This window comes from Capricornis sumatraensis, chromosome 9 (genome assembly GCF_032405125.1).
Source record: "Capricornis sumatraensis isolate serow.1 chromosome 9, serow.2, whole genome shotgun sequence".
Taxonomy (NCBI): Eukaryota; Metazoa; Chordata; class Mammalia; order Artiodactyla; family Bovidae; genus Capricornis; species Capricornis sumatraensis.
The window spans coordinates 94,552,181-94,578,511 of NC_091077.1; the positions used below are offsets into that span (position 1 = coordinate 94,552,181).

At 38.0% G+C, this 26,331-nt stretch overlaps 1 protein-coding gene across 1 annotated transcript in view; it reads right to left on the reverse strand.

Moving 5' to 3' along the window:
* Positions 1–26,331, reverse strand: part of ELL2 (elongation factor for RNA polymerase II 2) — a 74,058-nt gene that overhangs the window by 34,540 nt on the left and 13,187 nt on the right. Inside the window, exon 2 of the mRNA XM_068979704.1 lies at positions 16,855–16,902. Within this exon, the coding sequence (XP_068835805.1) occupies positions 16,855–16,902 (48 nt within the window). The remainder of the gene's footprint in view (positions 1–16,854; positions 16,903–26,331) is intronic.

Genomic DNA, 26,331 nt, shown 5'->3' on the forward strand with positions numbered 1-26,331 from the left:
TCTTAATATTATTGGACTAAAATAGCAATTATTTTACTATATATAAACTATATATCTTAGTTTGGATACAAAAAATGCTACAAACATTTAAACATTAGGATTCTCTGTTGTTCTCAAATCCTTTCCTAACTCTTAATGATTCTTTAATTTCCTAATAAGCTGGAAAATTCAGTTTAGCTAGAGAAATGTATTTGCATGGTACTGGTAAGGTTCCAGAGTTTAGGGGCAGAATAAACCTAGAATCAGAACAGAAAATAGAAACCTCAACCTGAAAGCCACAAAGTCCTATTTTTCAAACTAGAGCTGCAGTTATAACTTTAGGCCTAACATTATGGGTTTAGAGAAGAAAAAGCAGCTTCTCAGATCAGTCCAGATGTAGAAACCAATGCTGAGGTGGGGGTGGGGGAGTAGGGAGGGGATCTTTCACTGGCAGTAGAAAAAGTTTAGGTATTACAGAAATCAGTAAGAGATCAATGTTCCCACTGACAAGGAATGACAGGGAGTGGAGTGGAGTGGATCCCACACTTACAAACAACTGAAACTTCCACACGATAGAGGCTTTATTGAGAGTAGTACAAAATGCTAAATTTATCTGCACAAAGGGAAATGTTGGCAGTTATTTAAAAAAAAACTCAGGCCATATACCAATTAATAATTCAGGACAAAGTAAGTCCATTTATTTCCTTGCATTCTTTCTCTGTAGCAAGATGTATAGTATTAAAGAAAAAGTAAAAGTGGACTAGCCTTTTCTATTCTTCTTCATAGAGTTCCTTAAATTCCGTATTAGGACTTAAGCAAATCTCATTGGAAGGGTACAGTAGGTCAGTACCAAGTTTCTTAGTTCTGTTACTTCCATAGGATACAGTCTTTAAATAGGAAAACCATTCCTTTGAAATTACATTCTCACCCCTAATATATTCTTTTACATTTATGGCTGTTTTGGGGGAAAACATCATTGATGACAACATATCAAAAATTAATTTCAATTGGTTACAAGTAAGCAATACCATCTACAAAAGTAAAGTGTTAATTTTTGACAGTCAAATACACCCAAGTTGCTGTATCACTAAAACTGAAAAAAACTACCTTGAGTAATTTTTGGTTCTCTTAATAAGGTTTCTCTTTAATATGAAACCAGCCTTCTAAATGTTGGTCTATCCAGTAAGATGATACTGACTGATTTGTTCATTTATTTCACTTATTCCACAAATATTAACTGACAGCCTACTGTGTCAGGCACTACTCTAGGTTCTTGTGACACGTTAATGAATAAAACCACAATGAGCCCTGCCATTGGGCACTTATGTACAGAAATTCAGAAGAGATAATGATGACTTCGACCAGGAGATGGGGAGAAGTAGAGGGATTCAAGATATAATTTGTAGGTAGAGATGGCAGAATTCCTAGACATGCTGTGAGGAATGAAAGAAATATCAAGGTTGATGCCAAGGCATTTTCCCCTGGAAGAATGGAGTTGTTTGAGAGAGTGTGTGTGTGTGTACACACATATACGTATATACATACATGTGTATATATATACTCATATGTATGTGTATATATTTATGTTTGTATATTTATTCTTGGATATGATAATGAGTACCTTGATGTAAATCTGCTAAGCACATGAAAATACAGTTGACCAATGCTGGTTTCACCAGCTAAAAAGGGGCTTCAAAACGGGTTTTGTTATGACTCATTTTGTAGCTTCATGGCCAAAAATTATTGAGAAGGGCCCAGGTGGTTGGGGGTAGTTGGTTGGTAGCTGGGTATTTCCAGGAAAAAGGGGGAAGGTCAGTTAGTAGCAGGGGTAAGATGCAAATAGCAGATACTGGAGAACCAGGGAAAAGTATACAGACTATGGAGTGTGAGGAACAGAAAATCTGCATTAAAAATGACTGCCAAATGGAGCTAAATGCCAAAGTAGCTTTCAGAAGAAAAGTGGCAGAGCCACCAAGAGAATCTGAGCAGTTTGTTCAAATTTCATAGCTGGGCTAATCCATATTGTCTCTTTGGTGGCAAAAACTAAAACTCTGTGGTCAGTTTCATAAATCTTACCCTAAAATTGCTTTTCATTTTATTAACCATTCCCTTCTGAAATTTAAATATATTCCACAACATCAATGCTTCTATAGAAAAGAATTCTCATCCTATTTCCAAGTCTGCCCACCCTGTCACATAATCTATCTCCTAGTTAAGAAACTACTAGTCATCTATTTTACTGAGGTTACTGGCATCCTGGGGAGTCAACTTTGGCTCTTCATTCCCCCATACCACTGCACACCCCTCGGCATCCAGACACAAGGCCTACTGCCTTTACTCCCCAAATTCTCTCTCAAATGTATGTTCTCGTGCCCCTCCTCTGTTTGGGCTCAATATCACCTGCTTGGACATCTTGTGATCTGGCCTCCACTTTTTGTCTTCTCTTGATCCCATCCTCTAATTATTCAGCTGCCAAAATCAGTTTCATAAAATGCCAGTGTGACTATGTCAATCCCAAGCATCATAGTTTCTGTATGGTTCCTACTACTGATCTGAAGTAAGCTCCTGAACAGGAAGGACACTTGTGGTTCCTTTCCAACAGACCTGGGCCTCACTCTCCACCTTGTACTTGACGTCCCCATTTCTGTCTTGACCTGTGCTCACTTATCCTTTATCTAACCCTCAGTTCAGGAGCCTTTCCTTCCCCAGTGGAACAGGTTCCCTTTTCTGTCCCCACAGCCCCTTGGGCTCGCCTCTCCTGCTGCCCTCACTGTACTGCGTGCTGAGCATTTCTTCATATGTCTTCCTTCCTATTAGACCAAGAGTTTTGGCGGAGGCAAGGACCATGGTCTTACTTTCACATATACTGGAACATAATAGATACTAAATAAATATGTGTTGGATCCATCTGAAGAAACTTAGAACTACATTACATGCACTCTGAAGAAGACTTTTGCCAGGAATATTAAAAAATTAGATCTATATCTGAAATAGATCGCTTAAAAGAGTCAGTGGAAACCCAGAGCAGGCAAAAATAAATAGCAAAATGAAAGGAAGAAACAAACAAACAGCAAACAGCAGGCACTGTGTGGTACAAACGTCAGGATGAAGAAGTTTCCTTGTGCTATGTTTAGCCCCAAGCCTAGGTCAAGTGGATGCCTGAGTTTGTAGAACTTAAATTTATAATATAGATTTTTCTTTTAAAAAAAAATTATCTTCATCTTTATTAAAATATTCACATGATACTCTGGCCTTATCAAATTCCATTTGAAAATATGATCTAGCATCTTTAAGACCACTTTGCATTTTAAAGGACTTAGGGAAACCACACTAAATAATTCTTAAACTTAGCAATTCTCCTGGTCAAGTAGGAAGCAGAATTTTTTAAATTCTGTTTTTTTTTTAAATGGCTTGTTTCTCAGAAACAAAGCCCAAACCTAATTTCTACAAGGAAAAACAATCTTTGATATGAATGTCAGTTTCCAAATTCATTGCTAATCTTCTCTCCTTGTTCTCCTGAAGTCTTGACGAAAGCTTTCTGTAATATGCCAGGAGGCACTGCTGGTAAAACGTGGGTGGAACAGAAGTCATGTATGGCAGTCAGCAATGGTTGTGTAAACCTGGGGGGAGACGGGGACTTGGCAGATGTGAACACTCAAGAGTAAAACAAGTTGCTAAAAGTGGCCCAGGCTCTAGATTTTGCAAAACACATGGTTTTTCTAGCTCACTCAATGTTGCCGTGAAAACTTATCAGTTCAATAACATAAACGGTATTTAAGTCTAAAAAATATTTCCATAGATTTAAAAAGAAATTCAATTCTTTTCTATTTTTCAACATCAACATATTTAAAAACAAATTAAAGCTACAGAATACTTTCTTCAAAATAAATCTTGTGGGGAAACCCACCATGTACTATAAATAGAGCCACTCTGGTTGAGGAAAGGGCGATGAGGGACTGGGACTGCTGAGGCAGCCACGCTGGTAACATCACAGAACCCAGGCAGGCTCTGGGGATCAAGGCCACAAATCCAGGCTCTGTGCTAAGGGAAGAGAAACAGCAACAAGATGTGCAATAGTCGGGGGATATTTTATTAATTACACTTCAGTCACATCTTAAATGACAGTTACAAAAGACTGTGTACAAATATGATCTCTTATGTGCCATTTCTTGATGGGAATTAGCAGCAAATATAAGGATACCAAAGGTAGAAATAGTGTCCTTCTGCCTTATTCCCTTTCTTTTTTAGAATGCTTTCTTTACTATTGGGTCTTTTTGTATTTCCAGTGCTAAGATGGATAAAATCCAATGGTTTGAGAAGAGGCAACCTGAGCACTTCTCCTTTACACACAGATGACAAGGGAACGGGGCGAGCAGATCACATCTGGTATGCTGGGTTACATATGCCAGGATCTGGAGCAACCATGCTGTTTCCAGCATGGCCCTGGAATCTACCATCTGTGTTACCTTGGGCAAGCAACTTAACCTCATTAATTCTCAGTTTCCTCTGGGTAATGATACTACTCACCTCGTAAGATTGTTGGAGTTTAAAGAGATAACTCATCTTAAGGGCTTGGTACAATGTCCAACACACAGCATATGCCCCAGAGTGGTTGCTCTGATGACGTAAAGACAGTATTGGAGAGCTCCCACTCTGATTTCAGCCTGTTTGATTCATGTGCACACATGTCTCCCTCAGCAACAGTGATGTGTTTGATTTTTAAAATAATTATAAAATGGTAATGGACTGATAACAGGCACCCTGTGGATAATCACAAGTTGATAATAATACTTATTCTGAATTCTTGGTGTTTGCAAAAGTAAGGGGCTAGAAACCTTTAAGGTCAAAATTTAAGTGTTAGCTTAAATAAAAGCCAAAGAAGCTATCTGCAAAAACAAACAAACCAAAAGACTAGCAGTATTTCTAACTGTTCCAAACTCAACATACATAGAGATAAGGTACAAGAATGAATCAGCCACAACAGGTGTCCGTGAAAGGCTGAAAAATTACAAATGCCTGCAATTACTCTAGAAGGGTATTCTAGAATGGTAGCAAACACTGCTTCCCGAGTGCCCTATCCATTAAAAAGTAAAAATGCTGCCTTCAGAACCCCAGATAATAGCTACAGTGCACTGAAGAAACAAAACATAATTAAGAGTTCTCATGAGAATCACAACTTCATGATTTTAAAGCATTCAGTCTTCATAAACGCAAATCGTCTTTTAAAGTTTGTGGGTTTTTTTTTTCTTTTTTTGGTGTGTCAAAACTACATAGGTAGTCTTGAAAAATGAATAAAATTTATTTTAATTTTTTAAAGGTCTCCTACTAAACATCTACCTTGAAAATATATTCCTAAGGTAGAGTCCGTTTCATAAAATTTATTTCTATTCAGTTTTCATAAATCAAATTCACTTGCTAAAATTTCCTTCAAGCCTTCAAGAAGTAAAACTATTTCTGATTTTACATGTATAAAGCTACTGACATGCACAGTGCATCAAGAACTAAATTAGAAACTGCAATTCTGATTTCTAAGAGACGTGACAGGTCATATAAATAAGAGGGCCTGTCAAGTCTGTTAGATCGATTGATTTATTATTATAAGAAACACAGGACTAAGATGATTCGTTTCTGAGGATGGTATGCCTGGGCCATTGGTAAAGCCATCAAAACTAGCCCTTCACATAGAGAAAGATATGTTGGCAAAGAAAGAGCTAAGATATTTTACATATGGACAACCAAGGTAATTATTGTATTTTAATAATTCATATCATAAAACTGTTGATTATATTCTGGATAGTTATTTGATTCTGCTAGGAGGCAGACAACACAGGTCCCTCTAGAATAAAGAAATTATGAGGTAGCAAAACATTTTATCCTCTTGACAATAATTCATTGCATTGCCCCTTAAAAAAGAACCATATCAGTAGACTTCAGGAGACATTTGGCTTCTTATGACTCAATTGCCTTATACATTTTTGGAAAAAAAAATGTATATATATATACATTTTACAGAATCTGAAATTGTAAAGTTTAAGACTTTATCCAAAATTAATCATGGATTCACAATTATCTTTTTTATTTTTCAAATTCTCAAAGGAAGGAACAGAACACTATCTTCCTGAAAAAGTAAAACAAAACACCAAGCATCCCTGGGAGGAACTTTTCTTCACTGCCAAATACAAAACATTTAAACAGCTGTGGACATATGCCAGCATCATCCTGTTGTTTGGTGGAAATGGAACACCTCAAGTTCTGCTCCTCCTTCCAAATCAGTGAAAACTGATTTTAATGAATTACCAATACAAACAGATTAAGAGAAAACTAAAAAAGCATTCTGGTTATTATTAAGGAAGAATTTCTTAGTGTTGATTAGTAGAGTATTACTACATTCATAAATATGGCTATATCTTATATTGTTACTCTTAAAATAGGATAACTTACTGAGTGATTATTAGACACTGTAAACTTTTTAAGTCTATAAAAGATTGCCCTTTTCCTATGGCTGCTTAATTAAGTACTAACCCTTCAATACTGTGGGCCCAATTTAGCTATCTTTAATAGGTTCTCTATTGCATTCTGAGTTTTAGTGCCTGAAGTTCCCTAAGAATCTTATCTTTTGAAATTCAGCTGACTACTGCTTTTCATCCCCACAATCTATTCTTTCTAGACTGGAGCCACTGCCAGGACTCTTCACAACACCACTGTTCCAAAATGCCTGCTGTTAATTCAGAAAGGAGAGTGGCCTCCGTCCCATGTTCTTGATAACACCAGCCACTCCGCCTTTACCTTCCTTTCCCTGGGGAGAAAGATCACAGAAGGGAGAAAACTTTCTTTCTCAACTGATAGATGACAAAGCAACTCATGAAGTAGTTGACTAGAAAGATATTCAGCTGGTGTCTAGGTATAGATAACTTCAAAACATGCTTTCTCTTTTCCTTGTTAACATTTTTTTAAACCTTGAATATTTAGGCTTTCTCCTGAATATTCCTTTCTCCTTGAATATTCAGGCTTTCTTCCTGACACATTTAAGCTCAGCATCTCTAAATATTTATTTTATGCTTATAGAAAAATTAGGAAACATAGATAAACACATCTATCTCATTAGAAAAGCAATTAGTAAAGCAATGACATTTTGGTGTACAGCATTTCAAATTTTTTGTAGGTTTATATTTGCATTTGTGTACTGATTTTTAAACCTTCCCAGGTGGCTGAGCAGTAAAGAATCTGCCTGCCAATGCAGGGGAGGCAGGAGATGCGGGTTTGATCCCTGGGTCAGGAAGATCCCCTGGAGAAGGGAATGGCAACCCACTCCGGATTCTTGCCAGGAGAATCCCATGGACAGAGGAGCCTGGCGGGCTATAGTCCAGGGGGTAACAAAGAGTTGGATACAACTGAGCACACACATAGCACATTTATTGTTAAAATTAGTATAATGATATATATGACATCTAATTATTAATTAGGAAGAAGAAATGACAACTTCAAAAGCTTCTAACCTAAATCTATGGACAGACAGTCTTGCCATTTATCAGTTATATATTCTCTTATACCCATCAGGAAAGTATTACAGCTCTTTAGATAGAATAACAGGACTACATTTAACCTTTAACCTTTGCTACTTTATCATTTTTTCTTGCCACTGTTAAGATCATTTTTATATTGAAATTCCTAATTGTTAGTGCTTAAAGAGGCTAGTGATTTTTAAAAACTGTATTTATCACTTAGTGGGCATTTTCCATGTGCCAAAAACTTTGCTAAGTGTGAACATTATAAGACTTTGACCTACGTGTTTTGACTTTAGTTTGGAGACAGGGCTAAAGAAATGGTTTAACAATAAGAATTTCAAAATCTACACTCATATACATACATACCTTTTTTTTGCTCGTATCTAAAACATATCTCTCCTCTGAGCAACTAGACACTATCTCTCCAACTACTTAAGGGCATTGCTCCAGCAAGTCTTCCTCTTTTGTGTATCAACTTTTGCTTTCTATTGGGTGAGGGCCATCAGTTTAGAAATGTTCCACTATTTCTCCCATTTTAAAAGAAACTTCTCTTCATTCCACTCTACTATGTTTAAGCCAGTGGCTTTTAAACAGTTATTTCTGAACTGACCATGTTACTAAAGGAAATCCTGTATAAGTTTTTATAGTTTTTCACTTGGTTTATCTGCAGATGCAAATTTGTTCCCTCTTATCTATTATCCATAGCTTTTAATTAAAAATAGTTAATTTTCTTTTCCATTATATTAATGAGCATTCTCCAAAATATATTAAATTCTAGAGATGAGAGTGGCTATGTGTATTTTATTGATGTTGTTCAGTAACTGGCTATTAGCTTGACAGTTTTCATCATGTTAAGAGAGAATTCTTCTATTCCCACTTAAAGTTTTAATCTAGATTTAATACTGAATTCTTATCAAATGCCACCTTGGCATCTACTAAAATATGTTCTGGTTTTTCTCTTTTAATCCATGCAGATGACAGATTATAAACATACAAAGATATGTATTTACATTACTATATTTAAAGTTAATGATAACGAGAACTTTATGTAACATTTGTTTCTACACAATCAATACAGCTTGACAGTTATGAAGCCTGACAACACAGTAAACCCTGTGGATTCCCTGCCCAACATAAGAGAACATTAGCAATAACAGATCTACCCATATGCTCCCCTCCTATCCCTCCTGCCTGCCTTTCTGTACCAGAGGTAACAACTATTCTAACTTTTGTGATTACCATTCCTTTATTGTTTTTAATAATTTAATCACATGTGTACCTACAAAATAGTTTGATTTTGCCTGTTATTAAACTTTACACAAATGGTGTCATACCATATGTAGACTTCTGCCCACTTAAAGAGTTTTCACTGCCATACTGCACAGAGCTCTAAGTCACTGCTTTTTACTTGTGTACTCTTTGATAATCAATATGCCACAGTTTATCTCTATTAGCCTGTCATTGTTCTTAACGAGTGTGAAAAAAATTTGGCAAAAGGAGCTTCAAATTTCATAAATGTTAAGAATTAAAAGTATCAACACTTGTAAGTGTTCATAACTAAACCAGTTTGCCTAACAATTGAAAAAAGTAACTCTTTTAATAGACCTTAATAACAGAATTCCACCTATTAATGCATCTTTTTTTCTTCTCACTACTGGACTGTCAAGTATAATTAAGCACTATAAAACGTCTTTTCGAACTGTTTCTCAAAAAACCCGTTTCTTCCAAATCCCCCATTACCAATGTCTCCTGGACAGATCCATCTTGACAGAACGAGGTACAGAGTTATTATCTGAACACCTCATGGACAGCACGTCCTGAACCAAACACTTCATGACTTCTGCCTCAGTCTATTCTTTCATCTATTTTAGATCTTGAATAATAGCCTCACCATTCAAAGAAATGCTCATCATAAATATGACATCATCCTTGATACCTTCTTTTCCTTCCTTGCCATATATAAGCAATATAAGGTAGCTACTGGATAAACAAACTAAAATGCATATCTGGTCACCTGACTCCCTGGCTAAAATTTCTAAAATTAAAAAAAAAAAAAGGAAATGATAATTTCTTGTAGTGTTTTTTAAACTATAGATTGTAACCCATTGGAAAGTTATGACATAACTTTAGTAAGCTGTGATCAGATTCTTTTAAATTGAAATAGAATAGAACATGTCAGAATATATTGGTAAAGGATAAATAACGTGCTGTGAAACTTTTTTTGGCTGTTTGAATGTGTACACCTATATCTGTGAAGGGTCACATTGCAGAATGTTTTTCCTTACTGTGACTTGTTACTAAATGTGCTGAAAGCATCTACTATAGTAGTTTTCTCTATTGGGGAACTTGGTGGTCCCCTTCAGGAAATGATGAAAGTTATGAACCTTGTCCAAAAAAACAGAATGTATGCATACCTGCGTCTGTGCATATTCTTTTAATCATCGACCCTTAGAGAGATTTTATAGATAAGAAACACTGATCTCCAAGGTGAAATTCAAGCTCCTTAAGACGGTGGGAATATTTGCCACACCTCCCTACCTCTCTGAGCCCTCCCTGACTCACTCTCTTCCTGGCTGGGGAGATACTCAACAAATTTTTCTCTGAATGTGGGAATAAAATGCCCACTGAACATTTATTATAGGCAGGCAAGGCAGTGCAGGGATGAAAACAGGCTCTGGAATCAGATGCTTAGACTGTGTGCAGGTTCATTCATTCACTAATGCTATGAGCTTTATCAAGTGGTTTAACTTTAAAGCCAGAGTTAACACACCTGCAGGATACGAGTATGTGCTTCACGGGATCCTAGCGAAGACTAAATGAAAATAACATGTGTAAAAGTGCTTAGAATAGGGGTCTTAGTACATAATAAATATTCAATAAATTTTAGTTATAAAACTACTGAAAAAAAAAACTGGAGTCTATAAACAAAATAATGGATGACTATGCATTTATGCTAAATATACTACAAATTACAAGACTAGTTAAGAGAGATTTTGAAAATTCCTAGCCTGGTTTATATGGGCTTTTTAAGTCTTTAAGTCAGTAAAATTCTTTTCTTCTAAACTTGTTTTCAAAGCAAATTACTTTTATAGATTCTAGTTAGATAAAATCTTACTGCAGAATACAGCAACTCTAAATATTTCTACTGCAGTGCTACCGTTAATTGAATCTAAGGTGCCAGCCCAACTGTACGGCTATCCATGATTTTATGTACCGCTACATAACAAAATGCTGACAAACTGACACACCACTAAGATGCTGCTGGTAATGAGATGTGTTTCTAATTCCAAAGATGTTAAAGGTTAAGAAATGCCTTGCAATCAGTGATATATAGTAATTTTGTTGCTGTGTTAAATATTGCTTGAAATAAGATCTAAGGCTTCCACATATTCTGCTAAATTGTTTTTCCTGCATTAAATTTTGGCTTTTCTTTTTAATAGACCATGTTCTTATAAGGATAAGCCCTTGCACATAGTAAGAGGTCAAAAGAAATTTAAATACTGCTTGTGGTTCAAATCTAGGGGTGGATTAGCTATAAGAACTGTAGGTGTTATAGGATGGTTAAAGATGATTACTTTTCAAATGTAAATAAGTGAGTGCTGTTAAAGTGACTATGTCTGTAACACAGGCAACTAAATTTCACAAGTTTCAGTTTTTGGTGGGAAACGAAACAAAAAGGCAAAGCCATCAGTGGCAGATTTTATTGACAAACAGGTGGTGTCAGGAACAAGAGCTGGCATTTCAAGGTCCACACCCTGTCTACCGAGGTGCCTGGCACACAGCAAATATTCACAAAAGCTTGCTGAATGAAGACTGGAAGCTTAACTAACTGCTAATAATGCCATTTATGGTATTGGTTGCAAGTTCAGATTTCAATCATAGTTCCAATAGCTGCTTTCCAAAGCAACTTCAGTCTGATGAAGGACAGAGCTGGATGACTTAGTCTTCAGTTCCTTTGTGATCTCTGATATATACCAAAGTGAAATACTTCTTTCAAATTGGGTAATTTATTATTGCATTAACACCTTAATAAATTAACATATGGTTGCAGTACGTGTGCTCAGTCATGTCTGACTCTGCAACCCCAGGTTCCTTTGTCAATGAATTTTTCAGACAAGGATACGGGAGTGGGTTGCCATTTCCTACTCCAGTGGATCTTCCAGATCCAGGGATAGAACCCGAATTTCCTGTGTCTCCTGCATTAGGATTCTTTACCACTGAGCCACCCGGGAAGCCCAATGTGTGGTTAATGAGGTATAATTCAATACAGACATCAAAATGTTACCTACACATGTTAACCACTGTAATATTAAAAAAAAAAAATTTAAACCAGAACTGCCATTACAAAAGAATTTAATTTTAATGTTAAAATTAAATCTTTGTAGTATTAATTACATTCGGAGCTGAATGTGTAAGGGTAAGCTGTTAGTCAGCAACCTTTGAGCAGACTGACTAAACACAACTGTTGGCAAAACCAGTGGACCAGCCAAACCAAAAACAGCAAGGGAAAGCAGACTGCAGGCATATCATCGGAGAAGGAATGGCAGTGCTGAGGATTTATTTTTATCTTTGCTGCTGTTTCAAGCAGATAGTTATCTTTGCTTCCCGGGTATCAAGTAGATTAGAGAAGGGTAGTCTGGGGGAAGTATTTGCAGGTGGGTTGAAACTGCCTACTAATTTCAAATACTATATAATTTAGTTTTTCAAAACCAATCTTCTCTCCAGCCCCCCAAAAAGGAAAACAAGTAATTAACAAAACATTTCTGAATGCTTTGCTAAGTTTGGAAGAAAAAAAAAATCCAACTCTGTTCTTTAGAGTTAATGGCTCTACTGCAAAAATTCTAACACCATTCAAGCCTTCAAAGTTAGTTCAATGCCGATTTCATCCACAGAAGGTCACTGCGCCTTTTTGGAAGGCATACATTTAAAACCTGTTTGGCTGGCTCTTTGTTGCTCCTTCTTGGTAAAGTGTGTGTGACTCAGTATTTTATAGGAAACATGACACGGTGGTACGTACAGAAAATATTTTTTACATTTTCAGTCATCTTAAGGTTAATTTCTAAATTACACATGCAGCTTCTACTTTCTAAAGCCTCTGGGATTGCTGAGTCTGAAGCAAGCAATTAAATTAGAGAGAATTTTGGAACAACATTCTCATAACAAATACTGAGTTAATACTGAAGTCTAGAATCCTATTTATTGTGACAAAGTTAACATTTTTCTCACCGCCCTGGGACAATTATTCCCTGCACAGGAGTCCCTGGTCCCTGCCTCAGGCCAGCAGACGTGGCCATTATTTGCTGTGGAAAACCTTACCATTTCAGATTCTATCTGAATTATAAACATACCTTTTTGCATACGAGGATGTACACAGATTTTAATAGACCTTCTGCAATTTTATAAACCTATTTCCAGGATACAGTATTTTGTTTTTTCTGAAACCTCTGCTTTAAGATGCTGATTCATACCAATCAGAAATACATAAGCCTTGTTCCTGAGAGTCCCTTGTTTCCACAGAGAAGGGTCTGGATTAAGTCCTACATTATTAATTCTTTCCTTAGTATTAGTCTGTATGTGTTTGTCACGAGTTCCTAGAGGGCAAAGCCTGTATCTTACCCATCCTTGTATCTCTGCACACTAAGCACTTTAGCAAAGTACTTGGCATCACTAAGGACTAAAAGAATGTGTGTGTAATAACTAAGAGACAAATGAACAATAAAGTTATTAGTGCACCCACTGATTAGGCACCTGTTTATAGTTTATTGAATAATTATGTTAGTAGATAATTGCATTAGTAACAACTGCCATTACTTGAAAATACTGAGTTAGCTTGCTTCCAGCACCTCTCCTTTGAGAGCTGTGCAGTGTAGGGAGCATTCTTCCTGGCAGTGTAAAGACCTAGGCAGTACAGCTGTCTCCTTCAGCTGTGTGTCTTTAGATAAGAAATTTTCAACAAACATAAAAATACACAGTAATTAGTTTTTAAAATGTTACTGGAACACACATTTTTGGAAATTTTTCACCTACCACGTTTTCAGTATCTAGTTAAAATATGAGATAGAACTAACCTGATTTGGATAGAGCTTGCTCAACAATATGGACGCAGCTTTTGGAAACTGTGTGTGTTATGCCAATACATCCCTGTGAATGTCACAACTTGAACATTTCTGTACTGTAGTGAATCTTACCAGCTTCTTTTTCTACCAATTAGAAAAGCTACCTTTTCTATCTTTTCCACAAAAATGCATAATTCTGTGCATTTACTAGGCAATAGTAAACCTTTAGTTATGAATATCCTAGGTATGGATTAGAACCATGAGGATAATTGGTTGAGCCATACTCTTAAAAGTCAACAAGGTATTTCAGGCTGATTTATTCAGCTCCTGATATTCATGAGTTTTAAAAACACAGTCAACTGCTCCTCACAGATATTTCGTCTCTTCAGAATTCATAAAATGCCTTCAACGACCAGTCAATTTCCTGAGTACTCTCTTCCACAGAGGGTAAAGGGTGAGATGAAGTGTGAAAGACACAATTTACATTTTCTATGCTGCCCAACTGTGATGATAAAAATCCAGGTAATCAATGATTCTCAGAATTTTCCTCTTTAAGACCATATTGCTATATTTTGTTTAATGGTCCAGTCTGCATTTTTTTTTTAGAAGAAAACTGTAAGAGAACATGTTCAGGCACAAAAGTAAATACGCTTAAAAGCTAACCTGCCAAGACCCAAATTCTGACTTTCTAATAGAAGAGGGAAAATCCTACAATTAGTAACAAGAAACAGCATAACCATGCAGTGCTTAGGATCACGGATAGAGGAAATAATCTTGACACTAAATGTTCACTTTTAAAATGATGCATTGACAACATTTCATTTCTATTTCAAATATGTCTACACAGGACACTGTCATGATAGTTAATTTACATTTTCAATCACATTTGATGTGAAGACTATACATTTGTTAGATTTGCCACATTCTTTCTAGGAAAACTTTCAAAGCGTCGGGAACCCTGTATTAGAAGACAACTAAAATTTCTCATTAAGAAAAACCCTTTTGTGGGCAATCTAAGTTAAAACCTTCCAATTTTGAGTCCTGAACATTTTCCACATAGGAAAACTCTCTAAGGACACTTCTTTAGAGAGTTTTTAAAGCAATCAGCACTGGCAATGTTAAATTACCATGGCTCTCAAGAAAAACAGAGGAACACTGTACAGAAGACCCTCACATTTGTGGCTCTGTGTCCTCCCTGTGGGCTGTGCCAACCCACTCCCTCCCCTGCAATGACTCTTTGTTTTTACCAAGTCCCAAAGGGACGGGGAGGACTCTGCAAAGAGAAGGGGGGAGGGGAGGCTGGAATGCAGCTGCAGGCTCTGAAACAATGCTGAGTCCATATATTTTGTTCCCAGTTAGAATAATAAAAAGGGGACTGCGGCGGGGGGTGGGGGGTGGAGAAGACAGAGCCCAGAGTGCGCAAGGTAGGACCCAGTGTCCTCCAGCTGAGTGCCTTCTGAGGCACTCCCTCCCCCCACACTCCCAGCCTTCCAACTCCAACAACCATTCATTTGGTTAAAAGCTTATCTGTTAAAATTCAAATGCCCATTAAGATTTAAACCCATCAGTTATTTATACCTAAATTACTTTTATCAGTGAACTCTACTCAGACAATAGAGTAGGAAGAATGGAGCTTGCAGAGATAAACTGGGGAAGCCTGGAAAACTAGGAAAGTTTGGGGGAGGTGGGTAGCAGATTTCAGAAAAGGAAGGTCGAAGTTTCAAACAGAAACTGCCTGCTTGGTCATGGTGCCTAGGGCCTGGGGGTAACAGGTATGCCATATAAGCCACAGTCCTTCTGAGACTGCTAAAACCTACATTTCTGAATCAAGAGCTTGGAAGCCTGCACGTCTTGGTTCCTCATTATTCAGTTTAACCTAGTCCCTCCTAAGAAACTATTCTTCACTTGCATTTCCCTGGCCTCCGCTTCCCAACTGGAAGAATTATGGGAAGAGGGAAGAAGCAGACACCAAACAAGCTGTCAGCTGCTAGGGAGGGAAAAGGAGTTCAAACCCTCCTCTCCCTCCCCTGAGTATTGTCCTCTCTTCCCAGGTAACCCATCACTGAAATGGGCAGCCTGGCTGAGCTCAGGAATTCCTGCCTCTAGAACATCCCTTCAGATGTTACTGATGCCACTGAAATTTGTAAGAAAGTTCAAGAAGCCTTAAGTGAACAACCAAAACTAGTATCTCAAGATAGAATCAGCATGCAGTAAAGACCATCTAAAAAGCTATAAAACAAAATTCAGAAGAACAGTTGTTCCCATCAGGATCCCATTCATGAACACTCAGTTACTGGGGGAGAAAAAAAGAGGGCTTCATTATAAAGCAGTCATGTAGAAGCAAACCTCTGACATCCACACACAAACATCTCCTTCACGTTAGGATTTCACAAGATTTAGAAGTACTCTTAGTTGGTGCTGAATGATACAATTAATCTCTTGACTCCTGAAATGTTTTCAAGTTATGAAGTTTAAAAAGATTCTATTTATTCACATTGATTTTTTGCATTTTGTGACCTAAAAATTCTCAAGCATATAGATATATAATAAGCAGGAACAGGATCTTCCCCCCTCAGGTTGCCCTTTCACTATAGCTCTAAAATCCATTTACAGATAGTCCAAATCTCCATACTATAGATAGTATTAGAGACAAATTTAGAAATGCATATTAATTTAAGTGAAGGAATGATTGAGTCTACCATTTTATTAATATTAAATAGTAATAATAATTATGAAATAATATTGACACTACTCCTGTGAAGTATATCATCTATTACAAATACAAAATTCATCAGTCCATTTTATTAGGGGTTATCACTTATTATATTTTTAAGTGCAGCAATAAAACAGACAATACTTTGTTTATTCCGTGTACTGGAAAAACTCAATTTTCTATATATACATTTTATTTCTTAGTATGTACAATCAAAGAAATAAAGTCCATAGACAACAAAAGTTTGTTCATATTAACAATCACATAGTCATAACTTGCCTAAAATTAATGATTCTTTTCAGTTGCTTGTGGTAAATAAAATATAATCTCTTAACACTATGATGTATGTTATACTTCAAAGAAAAAGTTAAAAGATCAAGTAGCTATGACTTGGAAATAACTACTCTCAATATCTGTATCTGAATTACTTTTTAAATAAATCAAGAAGATAACTCAAGTCTTAAAAGTATCATAAATTTACATTTAGTCACAAAATATGATTGACGTTATTAATATATTAAGAGGCACAGGTGAAAACAAATTTTAAGAGTTAAATATAATACTGTGTAAGATTAGATTTTTTGCTAATAAGAGTACTCACCCCTTGGAGCCCTTGGAATTGAATTGAAGGTCGAAAAGGAATTAAATTCTATTAAAAGAAACATAAGAAACAAACAGATCAAACTTGGTTACTGGACACAGAACTAAATATTTAAACTTTAAATCCATGCATTTGATCAGTGCTATTGTCTGTGAAAACCTTTCCATTACATACTTAGGTTTATATGTCATTATCTTAAGCTGCCTTGATAAATGACATTGCACTATTATTGACAGTACAACCGAGGTATCTTTTGGCAGTATAGCTAATCAGGTTTTTGAAAATGACTAACATGATTTGGCAAAAAATGATTAGTGTACTAATTCAATTTTACACGAAAAAATATTCTTGCTTAGTTTCTTGATATATTTTTCAAAGAGGTGGAGGAAAGCTAGAGATAATTTAAGGAATCCTGCAAAACCTTAACAGGATGCTAGTATAAAATTAAAATATTTGAGGATGAACTGTGGTTTCCATTTTCTCACATTAAAAAAAATTAAATTTATTTAAAATTGAAGGATAATTGCTTTACAGTATTGTGTTGGTTTCTGCCAGACATCAACAGGAATCAGCCATAGGAGTACCTACCTATGTCTCCTCCCTCTTGAGCCTCCCTCCCACCTTCCTCCCCATCCCACCCCTCTAGGTTGTTACAGAGCTCTGGTTTGAGTTCTGAGTCATACAGCAAATTCCCATTGTCTATCTATTTTCCATATGGTAATGTAGGTTTCCAGGTTACTCTGTCTGTATATCCCACTCTCTCCTTCCTTCATTTTCTCACATTTTACCAGCGATGAGTTTTTTTTTTTTTATTCTTACATGTGTTCCCAAACATGAACCCCCCTCCCACCCAGCGATGAGTTTTTAGCTGAGGGTCAAACAAGTAACCAGTTCCATCACAAGCTTTTCATCAGGAGAATATAATTTCTAGAACAGTGTTTTATTATGATTTTGTCCTCTTCCTAACTTTTAATATCTTCTCATAGAGCTATGTATTTAAAAGAAAAGCTGTAATTGTAAATATCTACCATAGTCTCAGGCATAATTTCCTGTACCCCAAATCACCAGTATGGGACTGGTTCACTACTATGGGAATGCTCTCCCAAATTGGTAACAGAAATTCATGGGGAAATCAGATTTGGATAACATTTTAATAGTAACACATCAGCTAGTCTTCATACCCTCATATCCAAATTCAAAGCACAAAAACAGAAGCAGGGGTTTCTGGTCTCAGCTCTACCTTAAAGAAAAATACAGAGGCATCCATATGGCCCTCCCTAGCCCCTCCACATTAACTACTGATATCAGTTACTTCCCAAAACTCTGCAGATTGAAAAGTTTACTAATCAGTATCACAATAAACTAGAGAGAAATAAGGAAAGGATAAGTACTTTAAAAGATAGATCATCTGAATAGAAAACCAACTGGTAGCATTAACCGTCCTGTTATTATTTATAAGAATAGATAAACATCTTCTTGGAGAAAACATGAGTAGTTACTATCACCATTGTTCTACCACCATGAAGATAATTTAACTTTAGACTTATCAGCAGAATCAAAGTACTACTGCTTGAAAAAATTTATTTCTTGGTGTGGGAGACAATTTTTTGTAGTGATTCATTCTAATTCATGGTCTTTTATGAAAATGTAAAATATAGATTAATGCTAATTTGAATTTCCTTAGAGGGAGAAAGCCTCACCCAAATGGACATTCCACAGCTAACCCTCTACCAGAAGTAATGGCAGTTTGCCTGCAGAAGCCCTGGGGAGGCTCCCTTCATGTGGAGAAGTAGGCAGTCCTCCAGTTTAGGTAACAGAGGTCCCGGTTCTAGCTTCCAGAATACTTAAATCAGCCCCGCCTCCTGCTCTGCCTTCAAATCACAAACATCTCCTCTGACACTTTCCTTCCTGACTCCTTGAAGGGAGGTTATCTTCAGCTCATCACTGGAATTTGAACTTGTCTATCAAGTTCATCAATTCTTCTTGGTCAAACAAATGCTAACTTTCCTCCGCTTTCAAACTGCTCACTTCTCCACTGGATATCACAACTTCCTCACACTTGGAGACACCTGTCCTCCTAGCCCTTTGATCACGCCTTTCATTTCAAAACCTAGTGCCCTCATTTTCCTCTCGGTATATCCACTCTCTCCTGGAAGCTCACCCTGTCTGGTGACTGACTCTGAATCTCTTCAGGATTCCTCAACTTGGCATCTCTCCAAAAATTGCAGCTTATCACTGCCCAGGATATTTGCATTAGAAACTCTCAGAGACAGTAAAATTGGCAAACACTAAACTACCCTGGGCTTCCCTGGTGGCTCAGTGGTAAACAATCTGCCTGCCAAACTCTCCAGGAGACGCTGATTGGGTCCCTGGGTCGGGAAGATCCCCTGGAGGAGAAAATGGCAACCCACTCCAGTATTCTTGCCTGGGAAATCCCATGGACAGAGGAGCCTGGTGGGCTACAGTCTGAGAGGTCGCAAAAGAGTTGGACAGGACTGAGTGACTCAACTACAACAAACTACCGCTGCCCCGAACCAAACTGGCACCTCTTTCCTACTTTCTGGTCAGGGTGCTTCTCCAGACTCATAACCGTAAATTTAACTTAAGAGTCTCTTCTCCTTCTCCTCTCACCATATTCAGTTAGGCAGTCACACACTACTAGAATCCCAGAATTCCCAATCTGGAGATAATCCAGTTGCTGCCCACCTACCTCCCGCTATATAACCACAATGGCCCATGTGTCACATTAATAACTAAGCTGGGACCGTAATCTAGGACTCAATCTTCCTGTTTTGCCATACTATTTTTGCCTACTATCTTGGGCTCCACACACATCTGCTATGGCAGATCCAAAAGTTTGGGGGCTTGCTCCTTTAGGCACAGAGTTCACTTTTTAGTTGGAGAACGTTTGAAAATAATTAAATATTAGGTTAAGTACTGCTGGGAGGTGCAGTAAGGACTCTCAAAAAGGAGAAAAGTACGGGTTAGAAGAGATACTAGAAAAGAGAAAAGGCTCATGGAAAAGATGGATCTTTTTTTTTTTTTTTTTAGCAATGCTGAAAAGACAAACTCCAAGGAAAAGGAGTGCCCTAAGGGAAAAAGCTCCTTTTCCTTGGAGTTTGTGTTTTCAGCATTGCTTAAAAAAAAAAAAAAAAGAAAAATGACAGAACGTGATCCACTGGAGAAGTGAATGGCAAACCACTTCAGTATTCTTGCCTTGAGAACCCCATGAACACTATGAAAAGGCAAAATGATAGAATCCTGAAGAGGAACTCCCCAGGTCAGTAAAACACGCTACTGGAGATCAGTGGAGAAATAACTCCAGAAAGAATGAAGGGATGGAGCCAAAGCAAAAACAATACCCAGCTGTGGATGTGACTGGTGATAGAAGCAAGGTCCAATGCTGTAAAGAGCAATATTGCATAGGAACCTGGAATGTCAGGTCCATGAATCAAGGCAAATTGGAAGTGGTCAAACAAGAGATGGCAAGGGTTAACGTCGACATTCTAGGAATCAGCGAACTAAAATGGACTGGAATGGGTGAATTTAACTCAGATGACCATTATATCTACTACTGCGGGCAGGAATCCCTCAGAAGAAATGGAGTAGCCATCATGGTCAACAAAAGAGTCCGAAATGCAGTACTTGGATGCAATCTCAAAAATGACAGAATGATCTCTGTTCATTTCCAAGGCAAACCATTCAATATCACAGTAATCCAAGTCTATGTCCCAACCAGTAACGCTGAAGAAGCTGAAGTTGAATGGTTCTATGAAGACCTACAAGACCTTTTAGAACTAACAGCCAAAAAAGATGTCCTTTTCATTATAGGGGACTGGAATGCAAAAGTAGGAAGTCAAGAAACACCTGGAGTAACAGGCAAATTTGGCCTTGGAATGCGGAATGAAGCAGGGCAAAGACTAATAGAGTTTTGCCAAGAAAATGCACTGGTCATAGCAAACACCCTCTTCCAACAACACAAGAGAAGACTACACATGGACATCACCAAATGGTCAACACCAAAATCAGACTATTATATTCTTTGCAGCCAAAGATGGAGAAGCTCTATACAGTCAACAAAAACAAGACCAGGAGCTGACTGTGGCTCAGATCATGAACTCCTTATTACCAAATTCAGACTTAAGAAGAAAGTAGGAAAAACTGCTAGACCATTCAGGTATGACCTCAACCAAATCCCTTATGATTATACAGTGGAAGTGAGAAATAGAATTAAGGGCCTAGATCTGATAGACAGAATGTCTGATGAACTATAGAATTAGGTTCATGACACTGTACAGGAGACAGGGATCAAGACCATCCCCATGGAAAAGAAATGCAAAAAAGCAAAATGGCTGTCTGGGGAGGCCTTACAAATAGCTGTGAAAAGAAGAGAGGTGAAAAACAAAGGAGAAAAGGAAAGATAAAATGCAGAGTTCCAAAGAATAGCAAGAAGACATAAGAAAGCCTTCTTCAGCGAACAATGCAAAGAAATAGAGGAAAACAACAGAATGAGAACGACTAGAGATCTCTTCAAGAAAATTAGAGATACCAAGGGAACATTTCATGCAAAGACGGGCTTGATAAAGGACAGAAATGGTCTGGACCTAACAAAAGAGGAAGATATTAAGAAGAGGTGGCAAGAATACACAGAAGAACTGTACAAAAAAGATCTACAACCTGGATAATCACGATGGTGTGATCACTAATCTAGAGCTAGATATCCTGGAATGTGAAGTAAAGTGGGCCATAGAAAGCATCACTACAAACAAAGCTAGTGGAGGTGATGGAATTCCAGTTGAGCTATTTCAAATCCTGAAAGATGCTGTAAAGGTGCTGCACTCAATATGCCAGCAAATTTGGAAAACTCAGCAGTGGCCACAGGACTGTAAAGGGTCAGTTTTCATTCCAATCCCAAAGAAAGGCAATGCCAAAGAATGCTCAAACTACTGCACAATTGCACTCATCTCAAATGCTAGTAAAGTAATGCTCAAAATTCTCCAAGCCAGGCTTCAGCAATACGTGAACCGTGAACTTCCTGATGTTCAAGATGGTTTTAGAAAAGGCAGAGGAACCAGAGATCAAATTGCCCACATCCGCTGGATCATGGAAAAAGCAAGAGAGTTCCAGAAAAACATCTATTTCTGCTTTATTGACTATGCCAAGCCTTTGACTGTGTGGATCACAATAAACTGTGGAAAATTCTGAAAGAGATTGGAATACCAGACCACCTGACCTGTCTCTTGAGAAATCTGTATGCAGGTCAGGAAGCAACAGTTAGAACTGGACATGGAACAACAGACTGGTTCCAAATAGGAAAAGGAGTATGTCAAGGCTGTATATTGTCACCCTGCTTATTTAACTTCTATGCAGAGTACATCATGAGAAATGCTGGACTGGAAGAAACACAAGCTGGAATCAAGATTGCTGGGAGAAATATCAATAACCTCAGATATGCAGATGACACCACCCTTATGGCAGAAAGTGAAGAGGAACTCAAAAGCCTCTTGATGAAAGTGAAAGAGGAGAGTGAAAAAGTTGGCTTAAAGCTCAACGTTCAGAAAACGAAGATCATGGCATCCGGTCCCATCACTTCATGGGAAATAGATAGGGAAACATGGGAAATAGATAGGGAAACAGTGGAAACAGTGTCAGACTTTACTTGGGGGGCTCCAAAATCACTGCAGATGGTGATTGCAGCCATGAAATTAAAAGACGCTTACCCCTTGGAAGAAAAGTTATGCTAGTAAAGTAATGCTCAAAATTCTCAACCTAGACAGCATATTCAAAAGCAGAGACATTACTTTGCAGACTAAGGTCCGTCTAGTCAAGGCTATGGTTTTTCCAGTGGTCATGTATGGATGTGAGAGTTGGACTGTGAAGAAGGCTGAGCGCTGAAGAATTGATGCTTTTGAACTGTGGTGTTGGAGAAGACTCTTGAGAGTCCCTTGGACTGCAAGGAGATCCAACCAATCCATTCTGAAGGAGATTAGCCCTGGGATTTCTTTGGAAGGAATGATGCTAAAGTTGAAGCTCCAGTACTTTGGCCACCTCATGTGAAGAGTTGACTCATTGGAAAAGACTGTGATGCTGGTAGGGACTGGGGGCAGGAGGAGAAGGGGACAACAGAGGATGAGATGGCTGGATGGCGTCACTGACTCGATGGACGTGAGTCGGAGTGAACTCCGGGCGTTGGTGATGGACAGGGAGGCCTGGGGTGCTGCGATTCATGGGGTCTCAAAGTCAGACACGACTGAGCGACTGAACTGAACAGAAGCAAAAAAGCAAGGATACAGGAATGGGTGGTGTGTGGATGGAGGGCAGATCTCTGGATGTGTGCAGCTTCCTTTCACATGTGAAACAGGACATAAAAGACGAGAATTGGACCTGGTGATCCCTGGCTAATCTCTTCTTGACGTCAAAATGTGTCTTCAGTTTTAACTTCTATCCACTACTGCGTAAAGAGGACAGTAATTTAAATTTCCCACCTGAGAATTTCATAGGTTTACCACCCTGTGAACTAGTCCTACCTTAACCCCCTCCATTACTCCTTTAGGGGTGGCCTTTAAGTCTTGCCTTTGACAGGATAAAGGACTGGAGGCTCTTCTGATTTTTGGAATAAGAAAGTGAGTTCCTAAAAGAAATTGCTTCAGGGAAAGCAGCTCTTTCAGTCACATGTAAGAAAGATAGACAGCGATGAATCTGGGCTAGGGAAAAGGATTAGATATCGGCTCCAGGGGATGTTTCATTTAGGAACGCTCTGGTGATAAAGGCTTAAATTAGTATGACTTCATTTGGAGCAAACAGGAGATGGTGGAATGAGCAGATATTCCCAAGAAAGAATAAAATGTGCTGAAGGTCTGAATATCACACACACACACACACACACACACACACACACACACACAGGAAGCAAAGGTGGCTCAGGGCTCTCAGTCATCATTTGGGGCCAACATGCCCCAGACTCTGAAGGAGGAAAATGACAACCCACTCCAGTATTCTTGCCTGAAGAATCCCATGGACACAGGAGCCTGGAAGGCAGCAGTCCACAGGGTGGCAAAGAGTCAGACATGACTGAATGACTGAGCTTGCATACACACGCATGCCCCAGACACCCTCAAATTAAGCTCAGTTCCTACTTTGAAAGTTTCTAGCCTGCTTCCAGGCCCCTATTACCAAGCAACTAAACAAAGGCCTTCCTCCCTTCCTTCAGTCAGTCAGTCAGTTCAGTTGCTCAGTTGTGTCTGACTCTTTTCGACCCCATGGACTGCAGCACGCCAGGCCTCTCTGTCCTTCACCATCTCCTGGAGTTTACTCAAACTCATGTCTATTGAGTTGGTGATGCCATCCAACCATCTCATCCTCTGTCGTTCCCTTCTCCTCCTGCCTTCAATCTTTTCCAGCATCAGGGTCTTTTCAAATGAGTCAGTTCTTTTCAAATGAGTCAGGTGGCTGAAGTATTGGAGTTTCAGCTTCAGCATCAGTCCTTCCAATGAACATTCAGGATTGATTTCCCTTACGATGGACTGGTTGGAGCTCCCTGCAGTCCAAGGGACTCTCAAGAGTCTTCTCCAACACCACAGTTCAAAAGCATCAATTCCTCCCTTCCTTCAATTCCTTCCAAATGCTCCTCATTGAAATAGCTAGCAGAAGCTCTCTCAGATACCACTTTGCAGTGGTTCTATCAAAGTAAAACAAACTCCTCACATAGAAAGCAGAAGCTCCAACTATAGGACCAACCAGTCTCATCTTTTTTACTTCCCAACTGTGGCTCAGCACTGTTAACCTTTTTCAGTCTGTTTTGTAAACACTTTCCTATTTCTACTTCCTACCTGTTCCTTCAACCTGGCATAACTTCCCTAACACTATTTTGCCAATCCACCATTAATCACTTAATGTTGAAGTGTAAGATTCATTTCCTCAGCTAGGCCTTCCTTTGGATGAATCAGGAATCAAAGACTCAGGTAAGAGACTGGGTATAAAGCAACAAGGAGTGGTGAGTATTTGGGGGATGAATGCCCAACTGAGAAAGGACTCACATTTTAAAACATTACACACTTCCTCACCAAACAAGATACAAATGCCACCATTTTGCTCACGCTGAACTGTGCCCACTTTAACTACCATTAGCTATTGTTCTTCCAGATGCTTGTGTCTATGGTACCACTACATTAGGGTGTATTTCTGCATAAGTTGTCTTACTCCTGGTTGTTACGTTACAGAAGAGTCTAATACAAATTTAACTTACAAGTACTTATATGCATTATGCTGAAAAGTATATTATAAAATCATATTGGCTATGGTCTCTTTATATATGCAGTATCCAACCATACACATTATATACTTTACTATTTGGAGTTGTATAGAAAAAACAGTACTACTATGCTGTACATCAACTTTGGGACATTCAAGAGTAATTTTGACATTATCCAACCTTTTGCCTCATGACTTGCATTTAGAACCTTACCTCCTGATATGCTTAGAGTTCTAGCTGTATTACTTGATTCCTCAATAAAAATGATAACTTGTTCTTGTTTAGACAGTTTTGTAATGTACAGAGCATTTTTATACCATAGCCTCAAGGGAGGCCTTCTAAAACCAGCTGTGGGTGGGAGGAAGACATCATCACCTATTTCAGAGGGAGATATATGAGTCTCCGACAGGCAGAGTTCATTGATTGAGATCATCCAGCTAGTGGTTAGCACAGCTGGACCTCAAATCCTGGTTTCTGGATCTCAAATACAGAACCCTTTCCTTCTCTTGCCTCTGTAATAGGTTATCTCCCTGTGCTAAACATGTAAAAGCACTTAAATGCTCATTCAATTCTTTCGGCGCTTTGTTTCCAAGGAAAATGAATTTCATAAAATCACTGCAATTTTCAAGGTTTCTGACTAAATAAAAACTTTAAAAAATTAGTTTTTTTCTTTTTTTTTTACCCCTGTAAGGACCATGTATAGTAAAGGAACATATATAAGTATTGTGTTAACGTTTTTTATTAAAAAAATAAAACCCTCGTCCATGGAGTAATTGTGGGTGTTTATCTAAACACAATAAACTGGGATTACTGTTACTGAAAAACTCCTTTAAGATACCTAACAAGCTTGAAGAGAAAAACATATGAGACCCTTAAATCCATTATCAATTTTAATCCCAATTTTAGACAAGAAGATGTTAGGTACTATAGTTCTTGAATTTTTTCTTTTTTTTTAAAGCAACAAGAGACGGCTAGAATGCTATACCACTTTTTATGCATCTGACTACCGTGTTAATAGGAAAGGGACCAGGAATAAGTTCTAAAAGTCAATACCATTATACGTCTTAAGTTCCTTTTCATCTAAATCTTTTTAGCCTAATTTTAACTGCACAAACATAACCTCAACTCATTGTATATTTTAAAATGCAATCCAGTTTTAAAAGATAAAGTAATTACAGGTGACCAACTATGATATGGCATGTTTTACAGTAATGTTTAACTTACTA